The following is a 24568-nucleotide window of genomic DNA, read 5'->3' as shown; positions in this document are numbered from 1 at the left end:
TATACTCAAAAACCGTATTAATATCGGTATTAATTAGAAACTTTTTCATAATATTTAGATAAGTAACATTTAAACCAATATTGCAACAATCCAACAGGCACAAATGATCTTTGTTATCCGGTGCCTTTCAATTATATTTTATAAATTTATTTTATGAAATATATTTTGTAAATAAATAAATATAATTAATTACAATATGTTGCAGCATTTAAAGTGAAAAAAATATAACATTTTCCAGACGTTTTGAAAAATTAGATGTGATGAAATACGAGACGATGTTTGTAAAAGTCCAACTCAATGAGGAATGTCATCTTATCATGTGAAACCACTTCGAGAAGCTTTGAAATATTACCAGGGAAACTGGGTTTATTAATTTTTTGCTATAACATAGTTTTCGTTTTCGGACAGTTAGGGATTCTATTAATAAAAAACCACAGTGGCTTCCCATAACTACATATGTTTTCAATATGCATTCGTTATTTGGTTAATTTTAATTTATAAATAATCTAGAAAGTCTGGCTTTAGGGTTGATGTTTGCTGAACTTCATTTCTAAAATTGAATTTAAGATCATATGCGGTTAAAACAATTAACCCATCCATCGCCTCACCTCAAAGTTTCATGCATTATATAAAATATTTCATCGATATCGAAATTTACTTTGAACTATGATAGAAAACATCATTTCGACATTGGAGTGATGAGCATTTCGAGCCAATTATGAACGTCATAAGTCATAAGTTTATAAAAGTTCGAGTTTATAAAAAAGCAATCTAAAAAAACACGGCAACAGACACTATTTTCGTAAGTCGTTTTATAAAATGAAGGGGAATGATTTAACCTTCTAATGTCCCAATTTTTTTTGCCAGCTGATTAAAATTTCAATGTTAACGACACAAAAGCAAGAGAACTAATCAAGAAAAAATTATACGGTAAAATTCAGCATATGCTGCAAAGCCTCTTGAATAGTTTCAAATAAGTTTTCTTTTTATTTTGCCCATTTTTGTTGTCTTAAGGTGTGTTTTACAAAAAGCTTCCTTATTAAATGAAGGGCATTAGAGGGCATTAGAGGGCTAAGGCATAATAGTAACTGTGAAAATTTGGCTATTTTATGACAATTTGAATTTATTATTATTTTTTCATTTAGAATTTCTATTTGTTTGGGACATTGTGATGTATACGATATTAAAACTATCCCCACTGAAATGCATCATACGCCACCCTGTTTCTAACTTATCTGGTATCTGCTTGTTGTGAATTCCATGACCAAACTGCGTAAAAACCAACGAAGTTATAGATGTTGGGAGTGTTTATGGTGTAATCGTATCACACATTTGGATCGAACATTTTTATTACATTCAGGGCGAGTTCAACATAAAATAACAAAAATGATTTGAAATAATACATTTCACGGTAGTTAGGATATGTATAAATCAGAAGTCTGTAATTTTGGACTGTAAGTCCTTATAGTTTCTATCATATATTTTATACAGTTCCTTTTTCAAATATATTTGTAAATGTGGTCTTTAACTCTTGTCGCCCTATTTTATTAGAGAATAGCTTTGAGCCAGGCAAATAAATGTTTTTATTCAAAACTTTAATTAATTAACTTCTCCTAAAACTATGTGATTTAAGTTTATATTTATACCCTGCGCTACACTGTGGAACAAGGTATTATAAGTTAGTGCATATGTTTGCAACACCCAGAAGGAGACGAGATAGACACATGATGTCTTTGGCAAAAATGCTCAGGGTGGGCTCCTGAGTCGATATAGCCATGTCCGTCTGTGAACACATTTTTGTAATAAAAGTCTAGGTCGCAGTTTTAGTCCAATCGACTTCAAATTTGGCACAAGTATGTGTTTTGGCTCAGAATAGAACCCTATCGATTTTTGAAGAAATCGATTCAGATTTAGATATAGCTCCCATATATATTTCGCCCGATATGGACTTATATGGCCCCAGAAGCCAGAGTTTTACCCTAATTTGCTTAAAATTGTGCACAAGAAGAACAATTAGTACTATAGTCAAGTGTGCCAAATTTTATTGAAATCGGTTCAGATTTAGATATAGCTCCCATATATATATCGTTCGCCCGATTTACACTCATATGACCACAGTGGCCAATCTTTTACTTCGATTGAATTGAAAATTTTCACAGGGAGTAGAATTAGCATTGTAGCTACGCGTGCCAAATTTGGTTGAAATCGGTTCAGATTTAGATATATCTCCCATATATAGATTTCGCCCGATTTACACCAATTTTTAACTCCGATTTAGTTGAAATTTTGCACAGGGAGTAGAATTAGCATTGTGGCTATGCATGCCAAATTTGGTTGAAATCGGTTCAGATTTAGATATAGCTCCCATATATATGTTTTTCTGATTTCGACAAAAATGGTCAAAATACCAACATTTTCCTTGTAAAATCGCCACTGCTTAGTCGAAAAGTTGTAAAAATGACTCTAATTTTTCTAAACTTCTAATACATATATATCGAGCGATAAATCATAAATAAACTTTTGCGAAGTTTCCTTAAAATTGCTTCAAATTTAAATGTTTCCCACATTTTTTACTAACATTGTGTTCCACCCTAGTGCATTAGCCGACTTAAATTTTGTGTATATAGATTTTGTAGAAGTCTATCAAATTCTGTCCAGATCGAGTGATATTTAAATGTATGTATTTGGGACAAACCTTTATATATAGCCCCCAACACATTTGACGGATGTGATATGGTATCGAAAATTTAGATCTAAAAAGTGGTGCAGGGTAGAATATAGTCGGCCCCGCCCGACTTTAGACTTTCCTTACTTGTTTTTTATTGAATTTTGAAGTATGTTTTCATTCATATTATATATATTTTTTTGAAAACTTATTTTTTTCTATTTTATATTTATTTATAGCCTTTAGGCAGACTAAAAGCATTACTAGTGAATTCCATTGAATGCCCGCTTCAAAATAAATCCATTGTGTTCAAGGAAAATCCTTGGTAAAATTCACATTCAAATGTTCAAATTTAAAATCTATCAAATTGATATTTCATCAATATAAGATAATCTCTTTTTGATGGATTTCGTGACTATGTTATTGCTGGTGTTTTATACACACACACTGCTCTCTCTCTCCCTCTCTCTTACAGACACACTGACGCTTTCACATATAGCTTGGAAAATTTAATAGTGGGAATACATTAATGGCTTAAATTTTCTACTTCCTTCCGTAGCATTAGCCAATACTCTTTCCGATTTCCTGCATAACTGTGCTTATAACAGTGGTTATTGCAGATATGTACGTAGATATATGCATACATGTATTTCAATGGTATTTGTATAGGGAATTTTAGTTTTTGCCATAGTATATACATTATTAATGTAATATGAAACCGACTCATGTAGAGATCGATTTACGCCGCTGGGTAGTTAAGTATCTGTATCAAGGCGGGTAAGTTTAATTGGCTTTCTTCATTTTTTTTGGTGATACCACGCACAACTGAGAAAAAAAAATAAATAAAGAAAATATCATCAGGTAATAAATAATAAATATTACCAGGACATTTTATTGTGGGATTGCGTAGCTGTAGGAAATCGAATCGAAATCCAGAGATGATGAAATATATGGTAGATTAAAAAATACTGATGACATGTCCAGTCTACTAGTCGACTTTTCGTCTTCTCAATAAAAACTTCAAAAACGTCGACTATTTCCTCTATCCAAAAGTTGGCCCTTGATGCAAGCTAATTGTCGGCTTTTCAGAATGTAGTAAAAGTCGACTTTCTATTATTTCTATTATTCAAAAGTTTCGACTTATACGCAAATGGTTTACAACATTGCGTACAAGATAATGCGAATAAGAAATAAACCTCACAAAAAATATTGAATCGGAATGGAATTTACCATCAATCAATCATGAATCAAAGAATTGTTTGGAAGATTCGAACCATTTATACCGGTATGCAATTCTGGGTAATTATTGAGAAATGCAGACAATTTTCATAGAATCGGGTACAGTGTGTCTGCCATATATTTTACTTGTATGAGTCATAAAAATCGTTGGTAGGTAAGCAGGAGACATTTCCATGTGAAATAAATTATTTATCATTTCTCCCGCAGATACCATAAAAAGATTTACATACGATATTATTCAGCTTTAAATTCCGAGCGAGCTTTTCAACGTGCCTTCGCATTTTAAATTGTTTTGAAATGTCGATTTTCGATTTTTATTTCCCTATTTCATGGAAGGGCGGGATTTTATGAAAATTGACCTTCCCGAAACGTTGAATAATTCGCAATTGCTACTCAAAAATGCTTAATGTTTCTTATGTAAAGCTTTAAACCTCCAGCTCTTATGAGAACAAAAGGCAATTATTTTTTTTACCCACTCCAACAAAACATTACCAGTTTATTCTTAGAAAAAAGATTACCAGTTTATTCATACTCTAATCACTTATTGATGGATTGACATCATAAAGTCAACTTAGTGCACATCCCGTGGTTACAAATTGATTCTAATGTTGACAGGGTATTTGGTATTTAGTTTTTAAATTGGCATCGTTCAAATTTTAAACATGAAAACGTTGTGGACGTAGTTTATTTATGTTTATGGATACATATGTATGAAAATATATTAAAAGTTATAAATCAACCTTTTCTGCTTTTGATCATCAAGATTTATTTGCAAGTAGTAAATTTCCTCGTTTTTTATAGATATTTGAACATAGTAAGAGCTTGCCCAGCTCTGTTGTTCTGTCATCTGGAGAAAAAAAAAGAGAGATTTTGTTTACGATACACACTATCATTGGGCACATATCATGGATGTGAATTTATCATTAGGCGAATAATACGAACAACTATATATTTTATTTATATACTTATAGTATTTGGTTTTCATTTCATTTTGTTTAACTTTTGTTGGTTATTGTTGTGATGTTGGATTTGAATAATTATCTTGTCTGCTTCTCAATGGTTCGAAACTATGTTGTGTGGTAGATGGACGGATGGATATGGATCACTAATAAAATCCTAAAATGTCTATGTCTCGTGTAAAGTTCCAGCTATAAAGTTTTATCTATTTTCGAACCAGTAGTCCACTTCATATGTATGCTCATACCATGTCTTTTGAATTTATCTACATTTTAGGCATTCAAACACACATACATACGCAAGTTGTACAAACAGAATATAACATATTACCATTAACATTAAATTTATATGAAACTCAACACATTTACCTAAACAAACAATAAAAGGGAATCCAATCGAAATATATTAGTTTGTCTATGTAGAGAAATTGTGTAGTGCCACATCCATAGAAGTAAAACATTCAGCGGCGTTTTTTTTATATACAAATATGCCGTAATCGAAAATACAATAATACTGGGATTTATATTCAAAAAGAGAAAAAAGGAGAGAAAGAGTAAAAAAAAAGATTAATAGAAAAAAGTAAACAAATAATATTACGGCCCGACCATAGTAAATAGAAAGTTCAAGTGGATCTATGCTCATAAAATGTGGGTCATCAGGGAAATCGAGAATGTCTAACACATACACACACAGAGACACGCAAATGTACTTATATGATGAAAATTATTAATAACCATCTAGTATCACTTTATGTTAAAGATCGGGCCAATTGCAATTACATTATCTCATTACACCAGTTTGTTTAGTGTTTCTTATTTATTGTTATTCTTCAATTTTATTTTGGCCCCAATATATAATAGGTCAGATTAGGGTACGGTTGGTGAACTTCTATATTACCCAGAGTGGTGTCCATGTATACTTTGGCGGGGTGTTCCAGTTCGACGATGGGCATTATTGGAAATTGATTAGAGATAATTATAGGTTTGCGGACGTCACGAATTAAATCTCCGTATTATTCCCAAAGTCATCGTCGCTTTTCGTCTGTAGCCACTAAATGATATTCTGCTTGTCAATATCTTCTGCTATCTGTTATTATTGACTCAGATCGGTACCACTGGAGAAGTTTTATTTAATAGAATCAAATCTACTTATGATTGAAAAGCTACAGTTTTTAAGATTACCCGCTAAAAGGTAGCACTTTGCTCAGGAACTTAGCGAATTATGTGTACGATTCGAATTTGGTCTAAGGATACAAAAGTCAAAGTCAAAATGTAATAATCTTCAACTTCGGCAACTGACTTTCGATTTCTTTTGAAAGTAGAGTTAAATCTAATAATCGTCCTTTGATGGTGATTAAAGCGACTAATTGGAATTGAATTGAAAGGGGTATGCAATCTATATTATTTTAGTGTGTAAAAAATCTGAAAATTCCAACGTCGACTTTTGAAAAGTCTCAACAATTGGAAAAACTTCGAAAAGTCGATTTATCGAAATGTTAAAATTGGTCGAAAAAATCTATATAAATTGATCATCTGTGGCAGCTATTTTTTGTACATCCATTCCCAATTATTTGAGTGGATAGTTTTCGAAAAATCACACAAATGTTAGTCTAAAGAAGAGGTAAAGATTTTTATTTCTGAGCTATTTGAAATTAATTATTTTTTTCTTTGAATAGCCTCACAATGAGTTTTTGACTATAAAGTTATTTGTTACACCCTTTTAATTGCATATGTTCGCTCCGAAAGAAATGCTGGACATTAAACAATGTCGATTTCATTTTTTAAATTAGGTGGCAAAGGAATTTATTTCGGCATAAGCCGGCTATCATGTAAAACCTTTTTTCGGAAGGTTCAAGTGTGGTTTACTTTTGGGTTTAGTGAACTGCCTGAATTTATTCTGATAATTGGTTGGTAGTTTTGCTGCAAGTAGAGGATGCTGATGAGGAATGTGGTAATTCCGAAACGTGCGTCCAACTATCTTGCAGTCTATAGGGCTTTGCCCAAATAAATTTGACAAACATTATTTTCCTCTGATGGTTAAGCTACACTTTTAGTTTAGTCAATGCATGGTTTTAAGCTGAAATCAAAAAAACAACAACAATTAAAACAAGTAAGGAAAGTCTAAAGTCGGGCGGGGCCGACTATATTATACCCTGCACCACTTTGTAGATCTAAATTTTCGATACCATATCACATCCGTCAAATGTGTTGGGGGCTATATATAAAGGTTTGTCCCAAATACATACATTTAAATATCACTCGATCTGGACAGAATTTGATAGACTTCTACAAAATCTATATACACAAAATTTAAGTCGGCTAATGCACTAGGGTGGAACACAATGTTAGTAAAAAATGTGGGAAACATTTAAATTTGAAGCAATTTTAAGGAAACTTCGCAAAAGTTTATTTATGATTTATCGCTCGATATATATGTATTAGAAGTTTAGAAAAATTAGAGTCATTTTTACAACTTTTCGACTAAGCAGTGGCGATTTTACAAGGAAAATGTTGGTATTTTGACCATTTTTGTCGAAATCAGAAAAACATATATATGGGAGCTATATCTAAATCTGAACCGATTTCAACCAAATTTGGTACGTATAGCAACAATGTTAATTCTACTCCCTGTGCAAAATTTCAACTAAATCGGAGTTAAAAATTGGCCTCTGTGGTCATATGAGTTTAAATCGGGCGAAAGCTATATATGGGAGATATATCCAAATCTGAACCGATTTCAACCAAATTTGGCACGCATAGTTACAATGCTAATTCTACTCCCTGTGCAAAATTTCAACTAAATCGGAGCAAAAAATTGGCCTCTGTGGGAAAATGAGTGTAAATCGGGCGAAAGCTATATATGGGAGCTATATCTAAATCTGAACTGATTTGGCTGATATTTTGCAGGTTTTTCGAGACCCATAAAATATTCGGATGTACGGAATTTGAGGAAGATCGGTTGATATACACGCCAATTATGACCAGATCGGTGAAAAATATATATGGCAGCTATATCTAAATCTGAACCGATTTTTTCCAAAATCAATAGGGATCGTCTTTGAGCCGAAACAGGACCCTATACCAAATTTTAGGACAATCGGACGAAAACTGCGAGCTGTACTTTGCACACAAAAATACATCAACATACAGACAGACGGACAGACAGACAGACAGACAGACGGACATCGCTAAATCGACTCAGAATTTAATTATAAGCCGATCCGTATACTAAAAGGTTGGTCTATGATTACTCCTTCTTGGCGTTACATACAAATGCACAAACTTATTATACCCTGTACCACAGTAGTGGTGAAGGGTATAAAAATATATATATTTTATTGATTTTTTTTTATAAAATTTTTGGATGAATAAGATATTAATAATCTTCTTATTTAAAAAGTTATAAAAGTTGTATATATGTAGTCTTTCTCATAAACCAAAACCTCTTTTTATATTAGGTCGTATAAGCAACATATCAACAAAACATTCCGCATACGCAACAATGTAATTATTTGCTTTTTAAGAATGAAAAGCAAATATAAGAAGACTTGAAATACTACTCATACTCGTACGTTTGTACGACAGAAACAAATAGCCTGTATAAAAACATAAATAAATGTAAGCTCTCCTGACTGAGTACGTTTGTCATTGTTTGCATTTGTAGGAGTTCATTGCCTTTTTGGGATTTGGCAAAGAAAAAAAGAATGTATTTGAAAAAAAAAAACAATGTTCAATACAACTTTAGTATCACAAGCGACATTCCTCTACTACAAACCAGAGCTGAAAAAATGCTAAAATATCTTTTTTGGACATTCTTTTTACATCAACTTTGGCATGAAATCAAAACAAATCGAAACACATCGATTAAAGGATGATGACCAAGTAGTGGACAAGAAAGGAAAGAATATCCAAGCTTTGTTATAAGAGTACGAATTTCACAAATGAAGTAATAAAGGCAATGTTTCGGGGATAAAAGTGTATGTGTGTGTCATTTCAAGAGTATTTCACACTGGTCACTGGTGTGTGCTTTAAGCTTTATTTCATAAATACTGTTTTAGTTTATTACTATCGAAACAAGAGAAATAATTTTGTGAAATACTGGCCAGTGTGACCACGTAGTAAGCGAAATGAATGTTTCCTCGTAGTACCCAAAATCTGTTATTACATTGCTGTTGTTTTAAGGATGAATCATCAGCTCAACAATTTTGTGTTGACATATTTCTTAAGATTAAACTTCTCTACAGCCTGATCTTGTAGTAGCGTGACTATTGTTGTATACTGCTGTATTGTACTCTCAACTATTTTGATGAATATACACTTAACAAAAAAGTGACCCGCATATAGCACTAAACCTAATTTAATTCTATTTTAGTTTATGGAATTATAATGTTTTGAGAAAGTTTCTTTAACTTTAATAATTTTTTGTGTGCGTTCGTTAAATGAGCCCAAAAAGAAGGAAAAAATTATGTTTAATAATTTTTCTTGAATTTGTCGATAAATATTTACTTATTTTTGTGTAATCCGCGTGATATGTGCGTTTGTAATATAGTTTAGTTAAAATTTTTGAAAATTAATTTAATTTTTCTAAAATTAACCAGAAATTTCCTTCCGGTAGGTTCACCTTTTTTTGAGTGTACATACCCATTTAAATGAACTATACGATATAAATCATAAAATAGAATGTTTCAATTCTTTACTCTTCAATTCATTTCCATACATATTATACATTTACTACACTGAAAATACAGTGAACACACCAGGAAGAAATATTTTGGTTAATTTTAGAAAATTTTGAATATTTTTAGAAAATTTTAACTAAACAGTATTATAAACGCTGGCATCTCGCCGATGTAATTAAAATAAGTAAATATTTTTCGACAAATTCAAGAAAATTTATTAGGCATAATTAAATTTTTTCACTTGAAAAAAAATTGTAGTTTCAAGGAAATATTTGGAGTTCAAAATTGCAAGAATGTCTTTAGTGACATAAGAAGTTCATGATGAACGCATTTGTAGTAAAATTTGCAAATTTAAAGAAATACTGAACTATTTTGTGGAAGATATGAATTTAGTTAATTTTTATGCTTAATTTAATTTAACTAACGTACGCAAAAAATTATTAGAGTAAAGGAAACTTTCTCCAAGCATAATAATTCCATGAACTAAAATAAAGTTAAATTGGCTTTATGTTAGTGAAATAGAGAGTTCACTTTTTTTTGAGTGTATAATAATTAATATTTTTTGAATAAATAAAGTTATCAATCAATTTTGACTTTTTTCTATTTAAATAACTCGGATCTACCACCAATACATTTATTTAGAGAAAAAATAATTTAATTGAATTCCGATATTAGGAACGTAGGCTTTAATTTTTTATTTCAAGATATTTAAATACTCAAATGTTCATGGTATTTGACATTCATCGATTTGCATTGGACATTTATCATATTCACGATTCTTGTATTTGATGTAACTTTCGTAGGTTATCCTACAATCCCCTATTGATATAAATTGTTGCCGAAATTGTTTATTTCTGTTGGACAATTTCGTATATCTACTCTTCTTCATCCGTCATCCACACTCTCTTTGGTTCGCTAACGTATTGTGTATCAGTAAATATTATTAGCACATTCATTTGAGTTTAATAGTCCGAAAAATTGATTGTTTTTGTAGATGTTCTCCAAGATAAGCAAAGAACTGAGCGAGTTTGAGAAGGCGAGGGAGAGACAGCGAGACAATGAGTAGATAGAGAAGAACACGAACAAAGACATAAAAAGTGTTCAACTCGTAGATATCCCTTAGAGCTGTTACTTCGAAAACAAAAAAAACGAACCCATCGATTCATATTGCGTTTTTATAGAAATAAACTGTCTTGGAGTTCACAAAACCCCCAAATCTAAAAGCATTAGCTGACCGAAAAGAAAATATGACACAAAAAAGCAAATGGGGTAATAACAACAAACTGTCAAGCCATCGGGAAAGGACAACACTTAATGCTTTGACATTTTCTCGCTCCCCATAACTTATCCTACAAATGCAATGGACTACACAAACTAAAGGCGATAAAGGTTTATCATTGTGTTTGCAAATAAATATTTGTGTGAGATAAACGAAAAGGGTTCCCAAGTTTTTTTTTAACCGAATAGTGGATAAAGTTATTTGTTGAACTATGCTATGTAAACATTTTGTTTGTGTATGCTCGTTCCTTCTTCTTTGCATGATGACGTTAATGACCATCGTCATGTCAAAGTAGGCTATTGAAAGAGTGTGCTAATGGTCGTTTGTTTTGACAAATATGCAAAATGAGCAGATTTTCCGAGATTTTTGGTCGATGGCATATTCGATTTCCATCTTATGTTGTAATGACCATTTAACATTTATCTGCATATGTTGATGAGTTTATGGACGATATTTATTTTATGGCCTGCAAAGGATATAATCAAATATGTTGGAAGCATTAATCGTGAAACGCAATGTTTATCTTAGTATTCAAGGTCAGTTAGTTAAAATATGCCATCCATAATAAATAATAAACAGATGATATTGATATCTTATAGTATACAAAGTCATTTGAACAAAGGCTTTCAAAGATAGATGGATATTAGGTGTGTGAAATGGAAAAATGTTTTTATATTTCTAATATGTAGTGGACTTTTCAAAGTATAGTTAAGAAAAATTGACTTTAATTTTAACATACAGGACACCTGTTTAATGTTGTTTTCTTAAATTCAACACAGCTGAACCGATTTACTTGAAATTTGTACGGGAAAAATTTATAGTTCCAGAGAACCTAGCTTTCTCAATTTTTAACATTTAAATTAGCTGTAAGATCAAGTCAAATCAAATACAAAATTACAGACAGACAGATTTCAGGAATACTGAAAAATAATTTCAGATTTAAGTTAAGTGCAATATATTATAATCTTGGTGGAATATAATATATTTCAACCTAGGTAATTAGTTGAGGTGAAAATCTGTTTACCAAGAACATTTGTGCCATATGATATTTTATTTTCATACTTACACTTTGTCATAACAAATATCAATAGATATCAAATAAACAATAAACTATTGTTCACTAATTCTGTTTTAAATCACTACGTCTTATATAACAAACACTGAACTATCATCATAAGAGAGGAATTCAAGAGTTAATTAAAATAAATTATGCTTCACCTTTGTTTGTTCGCCAACTTTAATTATAAACTTTATATTATTTAATTTTCATGACAAATAAAATAAAATAATGCTTTATTTAACTGGCAAATTTTATACCAGTTACGTTCGCAAGTGGCATATGCATTGTACGGTAATCTAACGGAGCTACCCGAAAACGGGGGTTAATGATAGACTTCTCCCAAAAACACTTCTTCTGTTCATATACTCTCCATGCATTTAGTGATTTCTTAATGTGAGTATAATTGTTGCTCACTATGAATATGTGATAAACGCGCGAAGTCACTAGCTACATGATTATGTGTGTGAGAGAGGGAAAGAGAGCTTGAGGGACGGACTACTACTACAAACCATTATTAACCTCTGTAATATTTATTAAAAGTAATTCCATTAATCTTTTACCACTTGTAAGTAAAGGGACATAAAGAATAACAAAAAAAAAAAAAAAAAAAGAAACCAACTAAGCAAATAATAGAGAAATAACCAGGTCCTTTAATATTCAGCTAAGACACCAATGTCTTCACTGAAATCCATTTTATATAGCCAATGAGTGATAACACAACATACACTTTTTATATACATAATAACATACATACATACACATACATATTAACTAAATACTGCTACTCAATACATAATAGAATACTTGTACATAAATATATACTAAATGAAGACTACTCCAAGCATAAATAACGAGATGTGGTTGGTGGCCAGGGCTACTTAAGCTCTAGTGGAATTTCTTGGGATGTATTTGCTTCGAGTCCATCAAGCCCACCACTCTCATATCTCTGATTAAGCCATTAAGCCAGTACAGCGTCTTCTTCGAAACTTATATGCTTGGCCTTGAAGCGATTACAAGCTACATGCTGACGATGCTGAGGATGATGATGGTGTGGTTGATGTTGGGCATTGGCATTCACTGATGTCTGGATTGACGATGACGATGAGCGCCGTTGGGGATGACTTGTCATTGCACCATATTTGTTGAGAGCCGGCAAGCTGGCCGCTACCACAGACGTGTTATTACTATGGAGCATAGCAACCATTTCACAATCACTGCCACAGGGCATTTGCATTTGTATCTGGACACGAGTGCGATTGCAAACTTCATCACTCGAACGACGATTCGAACTGCGCGACAGAATACTGGAGGAGGTATTTGTGGTGGTGTTGGTATTCGAGTTGGATGTGGTGGTGATTGTGGCCATGGCATTGGCACCTCTTCGTTTACCACATGCCCCACAATAGCCACAGGTAAGTGAGGTGAGAAGGCCCAGCCATACGGAACAAATGAGCTTATAGAATCCTTTGCGAAATTTCGTCGACATCAGATTGTAGAGGATGGGATTTATGGCCGAATTCAGATAGAACATGATGCGACAAAAGTACAGGACATTGTAGTAACGTTCCAGACCCAAAGCATGTATCCTATCGGGGGTTAAAATGATGCACAAGGTCAACAGACGAAATGGCAGAAGACAGAGAAAAAAGGATAACACCACAGCTCCCAGCATTAGGACAACCTGTTTGCGAGCCTTCAAACTGAGTTCCGGTTTTATGGGTCGTATACGCATCATCGTCCCCGTGTCCGAGATCAAATTTTTCGCAATGACACCATACAACACAATCAATATGAAGAGGGGGAAAATAAAAAAGATAATGGTGGTCATCAGGAAAAACCCCAGTGTCCATATAGTCAGGGCTTGTGTTAGACAAACTGGAACCGAGGACCCATCAATATAGTCGAGGAATTTATATTCGGAAATCCAAAATATAGGACTGTATTTGTTGATGGAATATGTCAGAGAGTGCGAGAGATAGGTATATGGAAAGAAAAGAAATAAAGCATAGAACATTTTGGAAAAAATATTTTGATTTGCCAATAAAGTCGATATTGGTTAGCTGGAACTATGGAAATGGCGAAATGGAATGTTTTGAGATGAAAGAGAAATTCGTCAATATCATTGTGAATAGACGGAAGGGGAGAGGGACAATAGAATTTCAAAAGGACTTTGAATGTGCAGTTGTGGAAAGTGATTGCATATTGTGGATGTGCAGTTGTGGAAAGTGATTGCACACGTATTTATTGTACTAAAGTATTAGAGGTGTGCGCGTGAGTAATATTTGACTCACGCACACTCACGACGAAGACACCTAATTCACGCCCACGCACGCACGATATTTTTTGGAAGGACTCACGCTCACTCATGCTAGTCATTGCACCACTTTGGCTCCCCGATATTCTATAAGAAAGAAATTCCTACGGGAAATATGTTGACGATCTGTGGCATAATTGTTATCTAGAAATTTAGCATTTTGCTTGGTACCATTTCCATCCGTCTGTTAGTCTGTCTATCTATTCGTTGGAAAGGTTGACGGCGTCATTTTTTTATCTTTAAAAAATTTAGTCTTTTATAGTAAGGCCTTTGGTAAATTTTGGACCAACTCTTGGGATGATTTAAACATGTTTAAACGATTTTCACAAATATGAACTTATGCATCAAGTGAAAGTTAGTCCTTTCTGGCGAGTCCGAACGGTGTTTGTTGAGATGCATGACAAGAAAATGTCCGGTACATTGGACGTAATTTAAATAGATATATATGTTAATATACAATGGGATTTTCATATAGCTCCCGTTTTCCATCATTTTGATAATGACAATATTATCCTCATTTCTTAAACCATTGTCTTTATGACACGAGGTCCTCTTTGCTCTTTCATTTTTTACATAAGTACCATAAATGATTAATTAACCACTACTATATATAACATGGTGTATACCCGAAAAATATTGGGAATGGCATGATATTGAATGCCCGCAATCTGGTGCCAATTTAGTTATCTCTCTTCCACGGTGTCTTCTCAAAATATCGATATCCAATTATTTGACAAGTGTCAAATATTTCACAAGTTCTCCATTTATGATCTAAAACATTTTCGCAAAAAATAAAAACAAAGACTTTTTAAATTAGCCTTGAAATATATCTTGACATTATCATTTATTACAGACAGTCTCATCATTAAGGATAGTTACAGAAGACGTAAACTCGATGGCTGTCGCCTTTTTATTTGTAAGTCATTTAATTTTCCACAAATTTTACAATCATTTCCACATCGCAGATATTGCAGAGTAAAGCGTCCAACTACAGCGACAAGTACAAAGCATGGATATTTGGACGGGCATAGGTGCAGATTAAAGGGGCATGGGGGACAAAGGAATTTCCAAACAAAATGCCAATGAGAGTGAAAGCAGATGGCAGATGGTGTAACATGAAACCGAAAATGCTTTTAGCAGCATTATCAGATGCCGCATGCTGCTTGTGGCCCGGAGGGGTGTCCTTTTTGTGTACGCTCCCATTCATTCATCTATTGTTTCAACAATAATCGTACTCACTCACACTGTCACCTACATCTCCCCGCAACGAACACAATTAACCCCTTGCCGTCTTAACTACATGTAATTAATGTGTGAGAAAGTATTTTTCGGTGTTTGTCATTCTCAATACACTTTTCGTTGATAAAAAGAAATTAACACCAACGAAAAAAATCTTGACCAAGATTTTGGCAAAAAAAAATCGATAAAGTTTAATTTGAAGTCCCTTGAGCAAAACAAAAAAAACTTGTTTGGGTGTTGTATGTTGTTGTTATAAATAGGCTCCTCCAAAAAAAAAAACAAAAGCCCTAATACTAAGGAATGAAGAACAAGAAGAGAGTGTCAATAAGGCACATCACGAACAACACTATGTTAACAGCACAACGAAATAAGAAATAAAACAACACGAGACGAGATTCATTAACGTAGAGTAGTAGGGGAAAAAGATGTATAGAGATCGTGTGTAATAGTAAGGACGAATGGTGTTAGTATTCTCATGTCGACATTATTTCATTGAAAAACAATGAGATGCAATTGATGTTAAACAAAATAGGGCAACAGCAGCGCCATCTCACATACACATGCTAAACGTCTCTTAGTAAATAGCCACCAACAGCGATTGAATATCTCTTAAAATTAATTCTGTTATCTGCGTATTTACAACTCAATAGCTAAGAATTGTGAGTATATTTACAGTTGCTCTCACACTCATACAAAGACCGAAGGGTTTTCGTGTCGTCAGGTGTGCGAAATATTTCGTTACAATCTTTCTAATCGGTCATCTCTATGGAAAGACGAGTGTTGTTTGGCATATTGTATATGTGTGAATTTGTTAATATTGACACTACGATGACGACACATTGAAGTCTGAATGATGTAAAAAGCGATGTAAGGCGAGATTTTTTCTTTTGTAGTTAGCATCTCAAGAGAATACAAATGTTAATAAAAATGCTAATGACTCTATAATACGAGAGCTGCGGCGGATATGATGTAAGAATGAAATTAATGAGATATTAATGATTCAATTGTTTGCTTGTTAATCTACTAGATGATTGGACAACTTATTCGAAAAGGTGACAATTAAATAGTATTGATGGAGTTTTTATTTGAAAATGATTGTTGTGACATGTAGCTTTGATATTACTAGTCGCATTTGTAAGTCGTAACATTTTTATTTTTTTTTTTTATGAATTACAATACAAATTAATTTATATGCTAACTTTTAAAGGGGAAGGGACTTCGAATGATCAAATATGTAGTAAAAGTTGGTAATATTTTCATAGGTAATATGTTTAGCATCGCTACGATGTAACCATCCTACACAAGATCTCACTTGAATAAACAGCAATCAGCGACTTGAAGGCTATGTAGAGCTCGAGTAAACGTATCTCCCAGATGAATTAAAAAAGTTGTAACATCTTGGGTACAAGTGTATCATATAAGGAGGATACTATACGAAAAGATAAATCACCATAATGTTGGATAATTTTCGCGGGTCAAGTATTTATTACAGTCCTTGTCATTCAACAATTGACAATTTTTCATCATACTTAATGCAAACATTGAATAGGATGTTCACATATTCAAACACGGATAAGACTATTTTGGAGCAGTCAGCATAGAAACGAACCTTAATATTTGATTTCGTGATGAAGCCCTCATAGGTTAGGTTTGGTAAGGAAGTCCGTTTGGTTAGACTCTCTTTCAACAATTCAGTTTATAGGTGGGTACTATGTTCGGTTTTCGAAATGAAAATCACTTTATTTTCGCGAAATAATCTAAATTATAAATGGAAACAAACATATTCCTTTAAAGTCTTGCCGAAATCTACACAGATAAAAATAAGTTTGAGAACCAATAACTTTTGTTGGAAAACCAATAACAAAATTTGTTAATTTTCCTGCAACAAACTAATTTGTACTTTTAATAACCATTATTACAAAAAAGTTGTTAGCAATCGTTACCATCAGAAGGCAACAAATAATTTGTGTTCTCTATAACATAATTTGTAAGTAATTTGTTGAGCATCCAACAGTTCAAAATATTTGTTGTTGAACGTTACTTTTAATCCTCAACAAATATTTTTGAATTTGAACGAAAAAATTTGTATGTCTATCAATGACCTGTAACAAATTTATTGGTGTATTGACAAAAAATTAAATTGAAATTGACAGAATTATTGCACCAAAATTGCAAAATTGCCGGAACAATTTTGGAGATATTTTGTTAAGTACACACAGAGAATGAATATGACAAAATGCTATTTTTGGACGGGGAACATGTAACATTTTTGTGTCGAAAATCCTATACTCAGTTTTGTAAATGTATGACGATTTTAAATTTGAGTAGTCCAGGGTCTAGCAAGCATTTTGACAACTTTTTGCCCAGTGATATATATTCTAGTTAATTAGAATTGTAATAACTCTAATCCCGATATTAATACGGTTTTATTAATTATCTCATACAACAAACACATTTAACTACTAAACTTAAAAAATATAAATTTTTTACAGGCATTTATAAATGCTTTTCTGTATTCTCTGATGAATGAGCTCTTTGCTTGCTATCATACACGTGCATGTGCTCATACTCATTTTGTTCTAACGGTATTCTTCGTATACTTTTTTTAGCTTTCGTACATGTTTTCAACGATGTGCGCGTCACCAGGGGCCAAATCACCGCAGTCGAAATCGAGTACTTCGTCGTCGTAATGTAGTTTACGCGGATCACCGCAGTCGTTATCGAATTGTTTCTACTCGAAGTTGAACACGATAGGTACCATGCTATCGAAAACGAAGTAATGATTTTTAATGTAATGATTTTTGAGCAGAAAAAGGTAAACAAAAAGAAACAAGTTGGTGAAAATGGAAGTATTATTTATATATTTTGGCAAAATACAGTAGCCGCTTAAAAAAAACCTCATTTTTTCAAGAAAATATTTAAAAGCTTCTTTTGACAGACGAAAGCGTCTTTTAAATTTATGGATGTTAAAAACACAATTAGTTAAAAGCACTCACTTCAAAATAGAATCACTTATAGGCAATGTACTTCAGACAATGCTAAACGACTGATTTTGTCTCGTATATTTTTCCTTATTAATGCCACTTTGTACTCATCCTCTGAATCCGAAGACAAGGAAAACAAAAACACATGGATTCAAATAATTTTTACACATATACATATTTTGATCACAAAAAGTTATTTTGAAATCATCTTTTGCTTCCAATTTCTTATTACCATATGTTTAAAGCAATGTAAAAAAAAAAGTAGTAGACAAAATAAATTACGATCGAATGCGGTGATCCAAAATTTTACAGCGACCGAAATGTTTCTCGATACGAAACAGAACTCGATGACGAATGCGGTGATTTGGCCCCAGTCTTGTATTTTTGTTTTTGTTTTCATATCGATAGCAGTCAACTAATTTCGCAACAAAACAATTTGTTGAAAATTCAGAATATTTCTATTATTTCCTCTGTCAAGCATAAACACATTTCAACAACAAATGTCTCATATTCAATAGACAAATTTGTTGAGCATCAGCAGATTTTACATACAAATAAAGTTGTTAATATTTATTTGCAGTTATTTTTTTGTGTGTAGAGAAATAAGAAACTGCGCATCAATTGAGTATTTATCTGCTTTATATTGAACTGTTGTACTAAAGTAACCGCGGAAATGTCAACCCGAGCATAGTACTGACCTTATTGCGGTAAAACAGATGGTGAACATCTTTCTTACCAATAATTAATCTTTAATAAATAAATATGCCAACTTTCTGCCTGGAAGACAATTTGTTCATCCAGTTGTTTTCCAATTAAGAGCAGCAAACTTCTATTTTGTTTTTGCATTTTTTGTTTTTTTTTCTCTACACAATAAAACACAGATATCATATTAATGAAATCATTAATTTTAAATATGTCTGGGAGAGAACCTAATCGAATGCTTAAATATATCTATGGATTTTCATAAGCCATTTATCAAACAAGGTCATTACAGTTGTCAACACTTAATCCATAAAAAAGTACAATAAAACATATAATGACTGAAATGCATTATGGTCACAATAATCATTTCATTTGCAATTTGTTATGATTTTTATGTTAATAATTTCCAATCGAAAAAAAAAAATTGTCCACAGCAATCAACCAAGCAGTAACCTACCACAAACGTCAAATGCTTAGAATGGGCGCAAGTCATTGCCATCAATCATGAAAAAACGTCACACTGTTGAAACAAATGATTGGCTCTTTCTATTAAAACTCTACATGCACTATTCAAAAACTACTTGAAAAATAGAAGAAAAAATATGAATTTAATTCAATGAAATGTAATGGAAGGAACATGGAGCAAAACAGTAACAATATTAAATATGTATGATTTAGATGTGGAAAAATGACAAGTTTTCTAAATACTACTAAATGCTAATGAATGAACAAATGAATGGTGGGAATTAATGATGGTCGTTTTGCAATGACAGATGACAACAATTATGGGCAATTTGTCACTTACCTGGTAAACAAAGCAGCAATACCCCAAGCCAACGAACAGATGAGAATAGCCCGAGCCTTGGTGCACACATAGCCGGCCTTCAAAGGTTCACAGATGGCATAGTAGCGCTCAAAAGATATGGCCAAAATCGTAAGAACAGATGCATGGGCCACTGTTAATTCTATAAATGGGACAGCTTTACCTGTATGATGGAGACAATTTAAAAATGCTCAAATAGCTAACCAATAATAAGAATAAATTCTTAAGATTTTTTTTTTGGTTCCTCGTTCCTTATCCTGCAAAGTAAGAACTACTCACACATTTCATGGCCCAATATCCAGGTTTCAGGTTTAGTGTTCAACTCCACCAGAACTGTAGGTGTACACACCAAAAGTACTAGAAGATCAGCTATGCTGAGATTAGTCAGAAATATATTTGTGGAGTTTCTCATATCCTTGGTCCTTATGATGACAATTGGTACCTGCACAAAGAAAACCGATACATTCAAATCCATATATACACATTATTGAGGTTAAACTAAATAAAAAATGTTGTCATTTAACAAAGCATGGGAATAAATTAAAACCATTTGTAATAATATAATAGAATGGAATTTTCTTCTAAATGCCGTATGTTCACAAGGGGAGGGAATGAAGGAAAACAAAATGTTGTGTATTATTTGGGTAAAATTCTTAGCAAGGTGGTTTTGCACATATGAGGATTGTGGCTGTGTTTCGGATGCCAATACTAGGCTCTGAAAATCCACTAAAATATTCAAGGAAAAGTAAACTCCTCAGTATTTTCGGAAAAGCAATGTTGCGAGGCATATACTGCGATACACATTCATTTATCACAATGGATTGTATAGTCTAAGTGAGCCTGTCAATAAATCGGGCTGCCACTTTAACCTAACCTTAACATTCATAATTGCAAAGTACGCACGGACGAAAAAGACTGTTTTTCATATGTTTGGGTGTAAAAATTATATGTTTGGAACTCAAATTTTTTAACACAATATTTTTAAGTGCAAACATATAATGTACATAAACTAGCATAACATGTTTGAGACATATATGTAAATATGTTAGAACATATTATGTTTGGGACATAAATTGTTTGTAAATATAATATGCTTTGATGCAAACATATATTAATTTGGAAATAGCCTATAAACATATATGTGTTTAGAAAGAGAGACCTAGAGAGTATGCTGCAAGTAAAATAATGGAAGTAATCAATTGACACCTTAAAAATATATCCACACAAAGAAAAAGTCATTAAAATTTTTTACTACCAGTGTATGCCCTAAGGTGAAACATAATATGTTTGAACAATGCAAACAATATTTTGTTTGGACCAATCCTGAAAATATATATGCTTGAAGCAAAATGTATTTGGGGTATATGTTACAGAAGCGACGCAGTACTAAAATGGCTGATGCACGTGTAACTATTAAATTTCTCAATTATATGAAATATATTACTTTAACTGCTTAAGACACTGAACGCCTTTAATCGACAACTTCGATTCACAATGGAATGTGAAACCGAAGGAAAATTGCCCTATCTTGACATTGTTGTTCAAAGACACAAGAATCAATTAAGTTTGGCTTGGTATCAAAAGAAAACAGCATCAGGAAGACTAATAAATTTTCACTCCAATCATCCTCGGCGTATTGAGATTAACACTGCTACCAATTTTATTAATAGGGTTTTAAACATAAGCGACGTAACATTTCACAAGACTAACGAGAAGAAAATACGATGTATACTACAACAAATAGACTTCCCCAATGACACAATCAGCGATTTCATAAAATACGTGAAAAATAAAGAAATACGAATCACAACAAACGAGAAGCGATATCCATGGTTTTCAAAAAGACGACATATGTACCGGGGTTTTCCGAAAGAATTGAAAAATCAAATATTTACAAAACGGATAACTACAAATTAGCTCAAAAGTGTAACAAGACTATGAATGACCTATTTAGCAAAACCAAAACTAAGATAAAAATGGAAGACAAATCGAATGTTTTATACAAAATAAAATGTGATGGGGACGAAACCAATCCATGACCAATGTCTTATTTTGGCACTACCAGGTCCAAATTAAAAACTAGATTTTCTGCCCACAAGTCCGACCAAAAGATGAAAGACAAGCCAGTATAACAAAAAAACGGCCCTTGCAACACATTGCACGACTACAGAACACATCCTAAATTTCAAGAACTTTGAAATAACGACGATGGAAGAAAATACTAGGAGAAGATACGCACTGGAGATGTTACATATAATAAATACTCCCACTGACGAACGCATCAATTACAAAACCGACACAGATCACTGTGCATAGATTTACAGAAATCTTATACAAAATCAAAAACATAAGTAAAATAGCATTAGTTAGATGAGATATCTCGCTGAAGATGATCACTGAAGGTGTATCGAAATAACCGAAAAAGCAATATTTCTTAGTTGACCTTTGGAATTTTCAAAACTTTCACTTCAGACGTTAACATTCAGCGTCATTAAGAAAAACGATCAAAAATTATGATTAGAGAACAAAGAAGCTCAGTTAGTGTTCGACATGGTACTTACCATGACATTTCCAATAACACCCATTAGCATGATGACAATGCAGAATACCATGGCAGTGGTGCGAATGTAAGCCGGAATTTCGGGCACTTCATTTTCATAGGTGGCATTTGTGGAGGAGAGATTGCTAGCGATGATGGAGTCATTAAATGACGTTGGATAAACGATGGGTGTCGAAGGAGTTTGCGATGATGGTGGTGTAGACTGAAGGCGTTTGGAATTGGTCAAAGTGATTTCATCACTTGCCACATAAATGACTTCATTCTTACTATGGTCTTGTGGATGAAGGGGATGAAGGGCTCCATCGTTGGGGGTGAGTGAGGCTATTAAATGATCGGAATGAGTAAAAATTGTTGTTGTAATTGTAGTGGTGTGGAGTAGTGATGGAGTAATGCCTTTGTTGGGAAAGGTTACCGCCGCCAGCTCGTCCACAGCACTGACCTTGCCAGTGTTAAATGCGAATAGCCAGACGAGGATAATAAAAGCAGTTTGTAGGCGTAGGCGATGAATTGGTCGTGGCAAAGCCAGTGGCAGGTCCGTTGATGATTTGGTAATTTTATTTGGTTTTGTTGGAGTTTTTGTTGTGGTTTTTGGTATTGTTGCTTTGGTGATGCGTACGGTGGGTTCGCCATGTTCATGCTGTTCTCCTTGTGATTGTTCGTCTTCGTTCGTCTCTTCTACTCGTCTCCGTTTGTGTGGGTATGGTGGGCGTTTGAAGCGACAGACCTGGCATTCTCCCACAACCTCCAATGGACCACTCGAAATCGCCTCTAACGCCGCCGCTGCCTGTTTGCTAGACGTGGTATATCGTTGAATCGTAACTTGGAGGGCGTTTTAAATCAAATTACAGCTCTATTGTCCACACCGGTCCATATCACCATCATCATAACATAGCTACTGTGCACAAGCAGTAAACCAAAGCCTCATAATCACATATTTTCCCTTCAGCGGAATTTCTTTGTATGAGTAGAACCTTGATGGTTTTCCAAGTGACTTTCACAGAGTGTGTAGAAGGAAGTGTGTCGCTTTTTGTTTTTTTTTTTTTTTTTGGCTAACCACAGGATATTTGGAATACTTGTTGGACTTTCTTCGATTGTTATTATTTTCTATTTCCGCCTGTTTTATACACTTTCTAACACTTTTCTAAATGCATGCTTTGGAGCTGTGCTTCATGAAGATAGTTCCTGGGAAGGCTGACGATGTGTTGTGATTGAATAACTCAATTTGTGGTCATTTCTCAATGACGCAAAGCACTTAGCACTCAATTCTCAATTACCCACTTACAATTGGAGATTATGTGCTCCACAGGGATTTCGTAAATCCTTTGAAGGAAGTCTCTGTAAGAAAATAAAAGAGAATACCAATGATGTGAGCGTTAATTAGTGATTTGTGTGAAAAAAGTAATGACTCATATGGGGGCCAAAACCCTGTTAAAAACTGTCTCTAAAGGATTAGTGACATATGGAAATGAGAGCAGCTATTCTCAAATGACTTTGTGGTTTATGATTTGATTGTTCGTCATAAATGCTAAGCTTATTCTTAATGGTTATATAGAATTTTAAATTATACAATAAGTTGTCGTAGTAGCACGGTTGCCACTGGTTGTTCAAAAAGTAAGCTTCAAAGACCTCGCGGACCAATACAATGCAATACCTGCTACCAAAAAATAAAAAAATATTTTATACCAAAAAATTGAGAGAAGATTTTGCACAGTGGGCGAGGGTGAGACATTTTCTAAAATCTCGCAAATTAATTGTTCTTTTGCTTAAAATAAATAGTTTTGGGAAGCTTTCTAAAAAAAACACTTACATTTATAGTACTCCCGAGGACCTTTCATTTGGTTCCAAAAATATAGAGCAGGTGGTGTACAGTGGGCTATGTGCACATTATTTTAAAGTGTGAAAAAAGTAATTTTCTTTTTAATCCATATTTCAGGGATGCTTTCAAATATGGAAAAAGCTTTCATCTGATACCAAAAACTGTAGAGCAGGTATTGCACAGTGGGCATGGCTACCCTATATTTTAAAATCTCTCAAACTAATTTTATTTTTATTAAAATCGATATTTTGG

At 33.3% G+C, this 24568-nt stretch overlaps 1 protein-coding gene and 1 long non-coding RNA gene across 4 annotated transcripts in view; both read right to left on the bottom strand.

Annotated features, from left to right (window-relative positions):
* Positions 1-12505: 12505 nt before the first annotated feature.
* LOC142226484 (growth hormone secretagogue receptor type 1-like) lies at positions 12506-23328 on the bottom strand. Of its 2 annotated transcripts, XM_075296540.1 has the most exons (4): positions 22502-23328; positions 20220-20382; positions 19923-20103; positions 12506-13815 (listed from the first exon to the last, which is right to left on the bottom strand). In XM_075296540.1, exons 1-4 carry the CDS (start codon positions 22550-22552, stop codon positions 12837-12839), a joined length of 1374 nt encoding a protein of 457 aa, XP_075152655.1. In that variant the 5' UTR covers positions 22553-23328; the 3' UTR covers positions 12506-12836. The 2 variants fall into 2 exon arrangements, with proteins under 2 accessions (XP_075152655.1, XP_075152664.1); XM_075296549.1 differs by lacking the exon at positions 22502-23328 and having other exon boundaries at positions 20222-20348.
* Positions 23329-23524: 196 nt separating this feature from the next.
* The window catches only part of LOC142226507 (uncharacterized), a 65160-nt gene continuing 64116 nt past the window's right edge, over positions 23525-24568 (bottom strand). For both annotated transcript variants that reach the window (XR_012719688.1, XR_012719690.1), the window contains one exon: positions 23525-23835. This is a non-coding gene — a long non-coding RNA (uncharacterized LOC142226507). The remainder of the gene's footprint in view (positions 23836-24568) is intronic.

The sequence above is a fragment of the Haematobia irritans genome, chromosome 1, assembly GCF_050003625.1.
Source record: "Haematobia irritans isolate KBUSLIRL chromosome 1, ASM5000362v1, whole genome shotgun sequence".
In the NCBI taxonomy this organism is placed as follows: Eukaryota; Metazoa; Arthropoda; class Insecta; order Diptera; family Muscidae; genus Haematobia; species Haematobia irritans.
The sequence above is the reverse complement of the archived record's forward strand: the minus strand, read 5'-3'. Positions and strand labels throughout refer to the sequence as shown.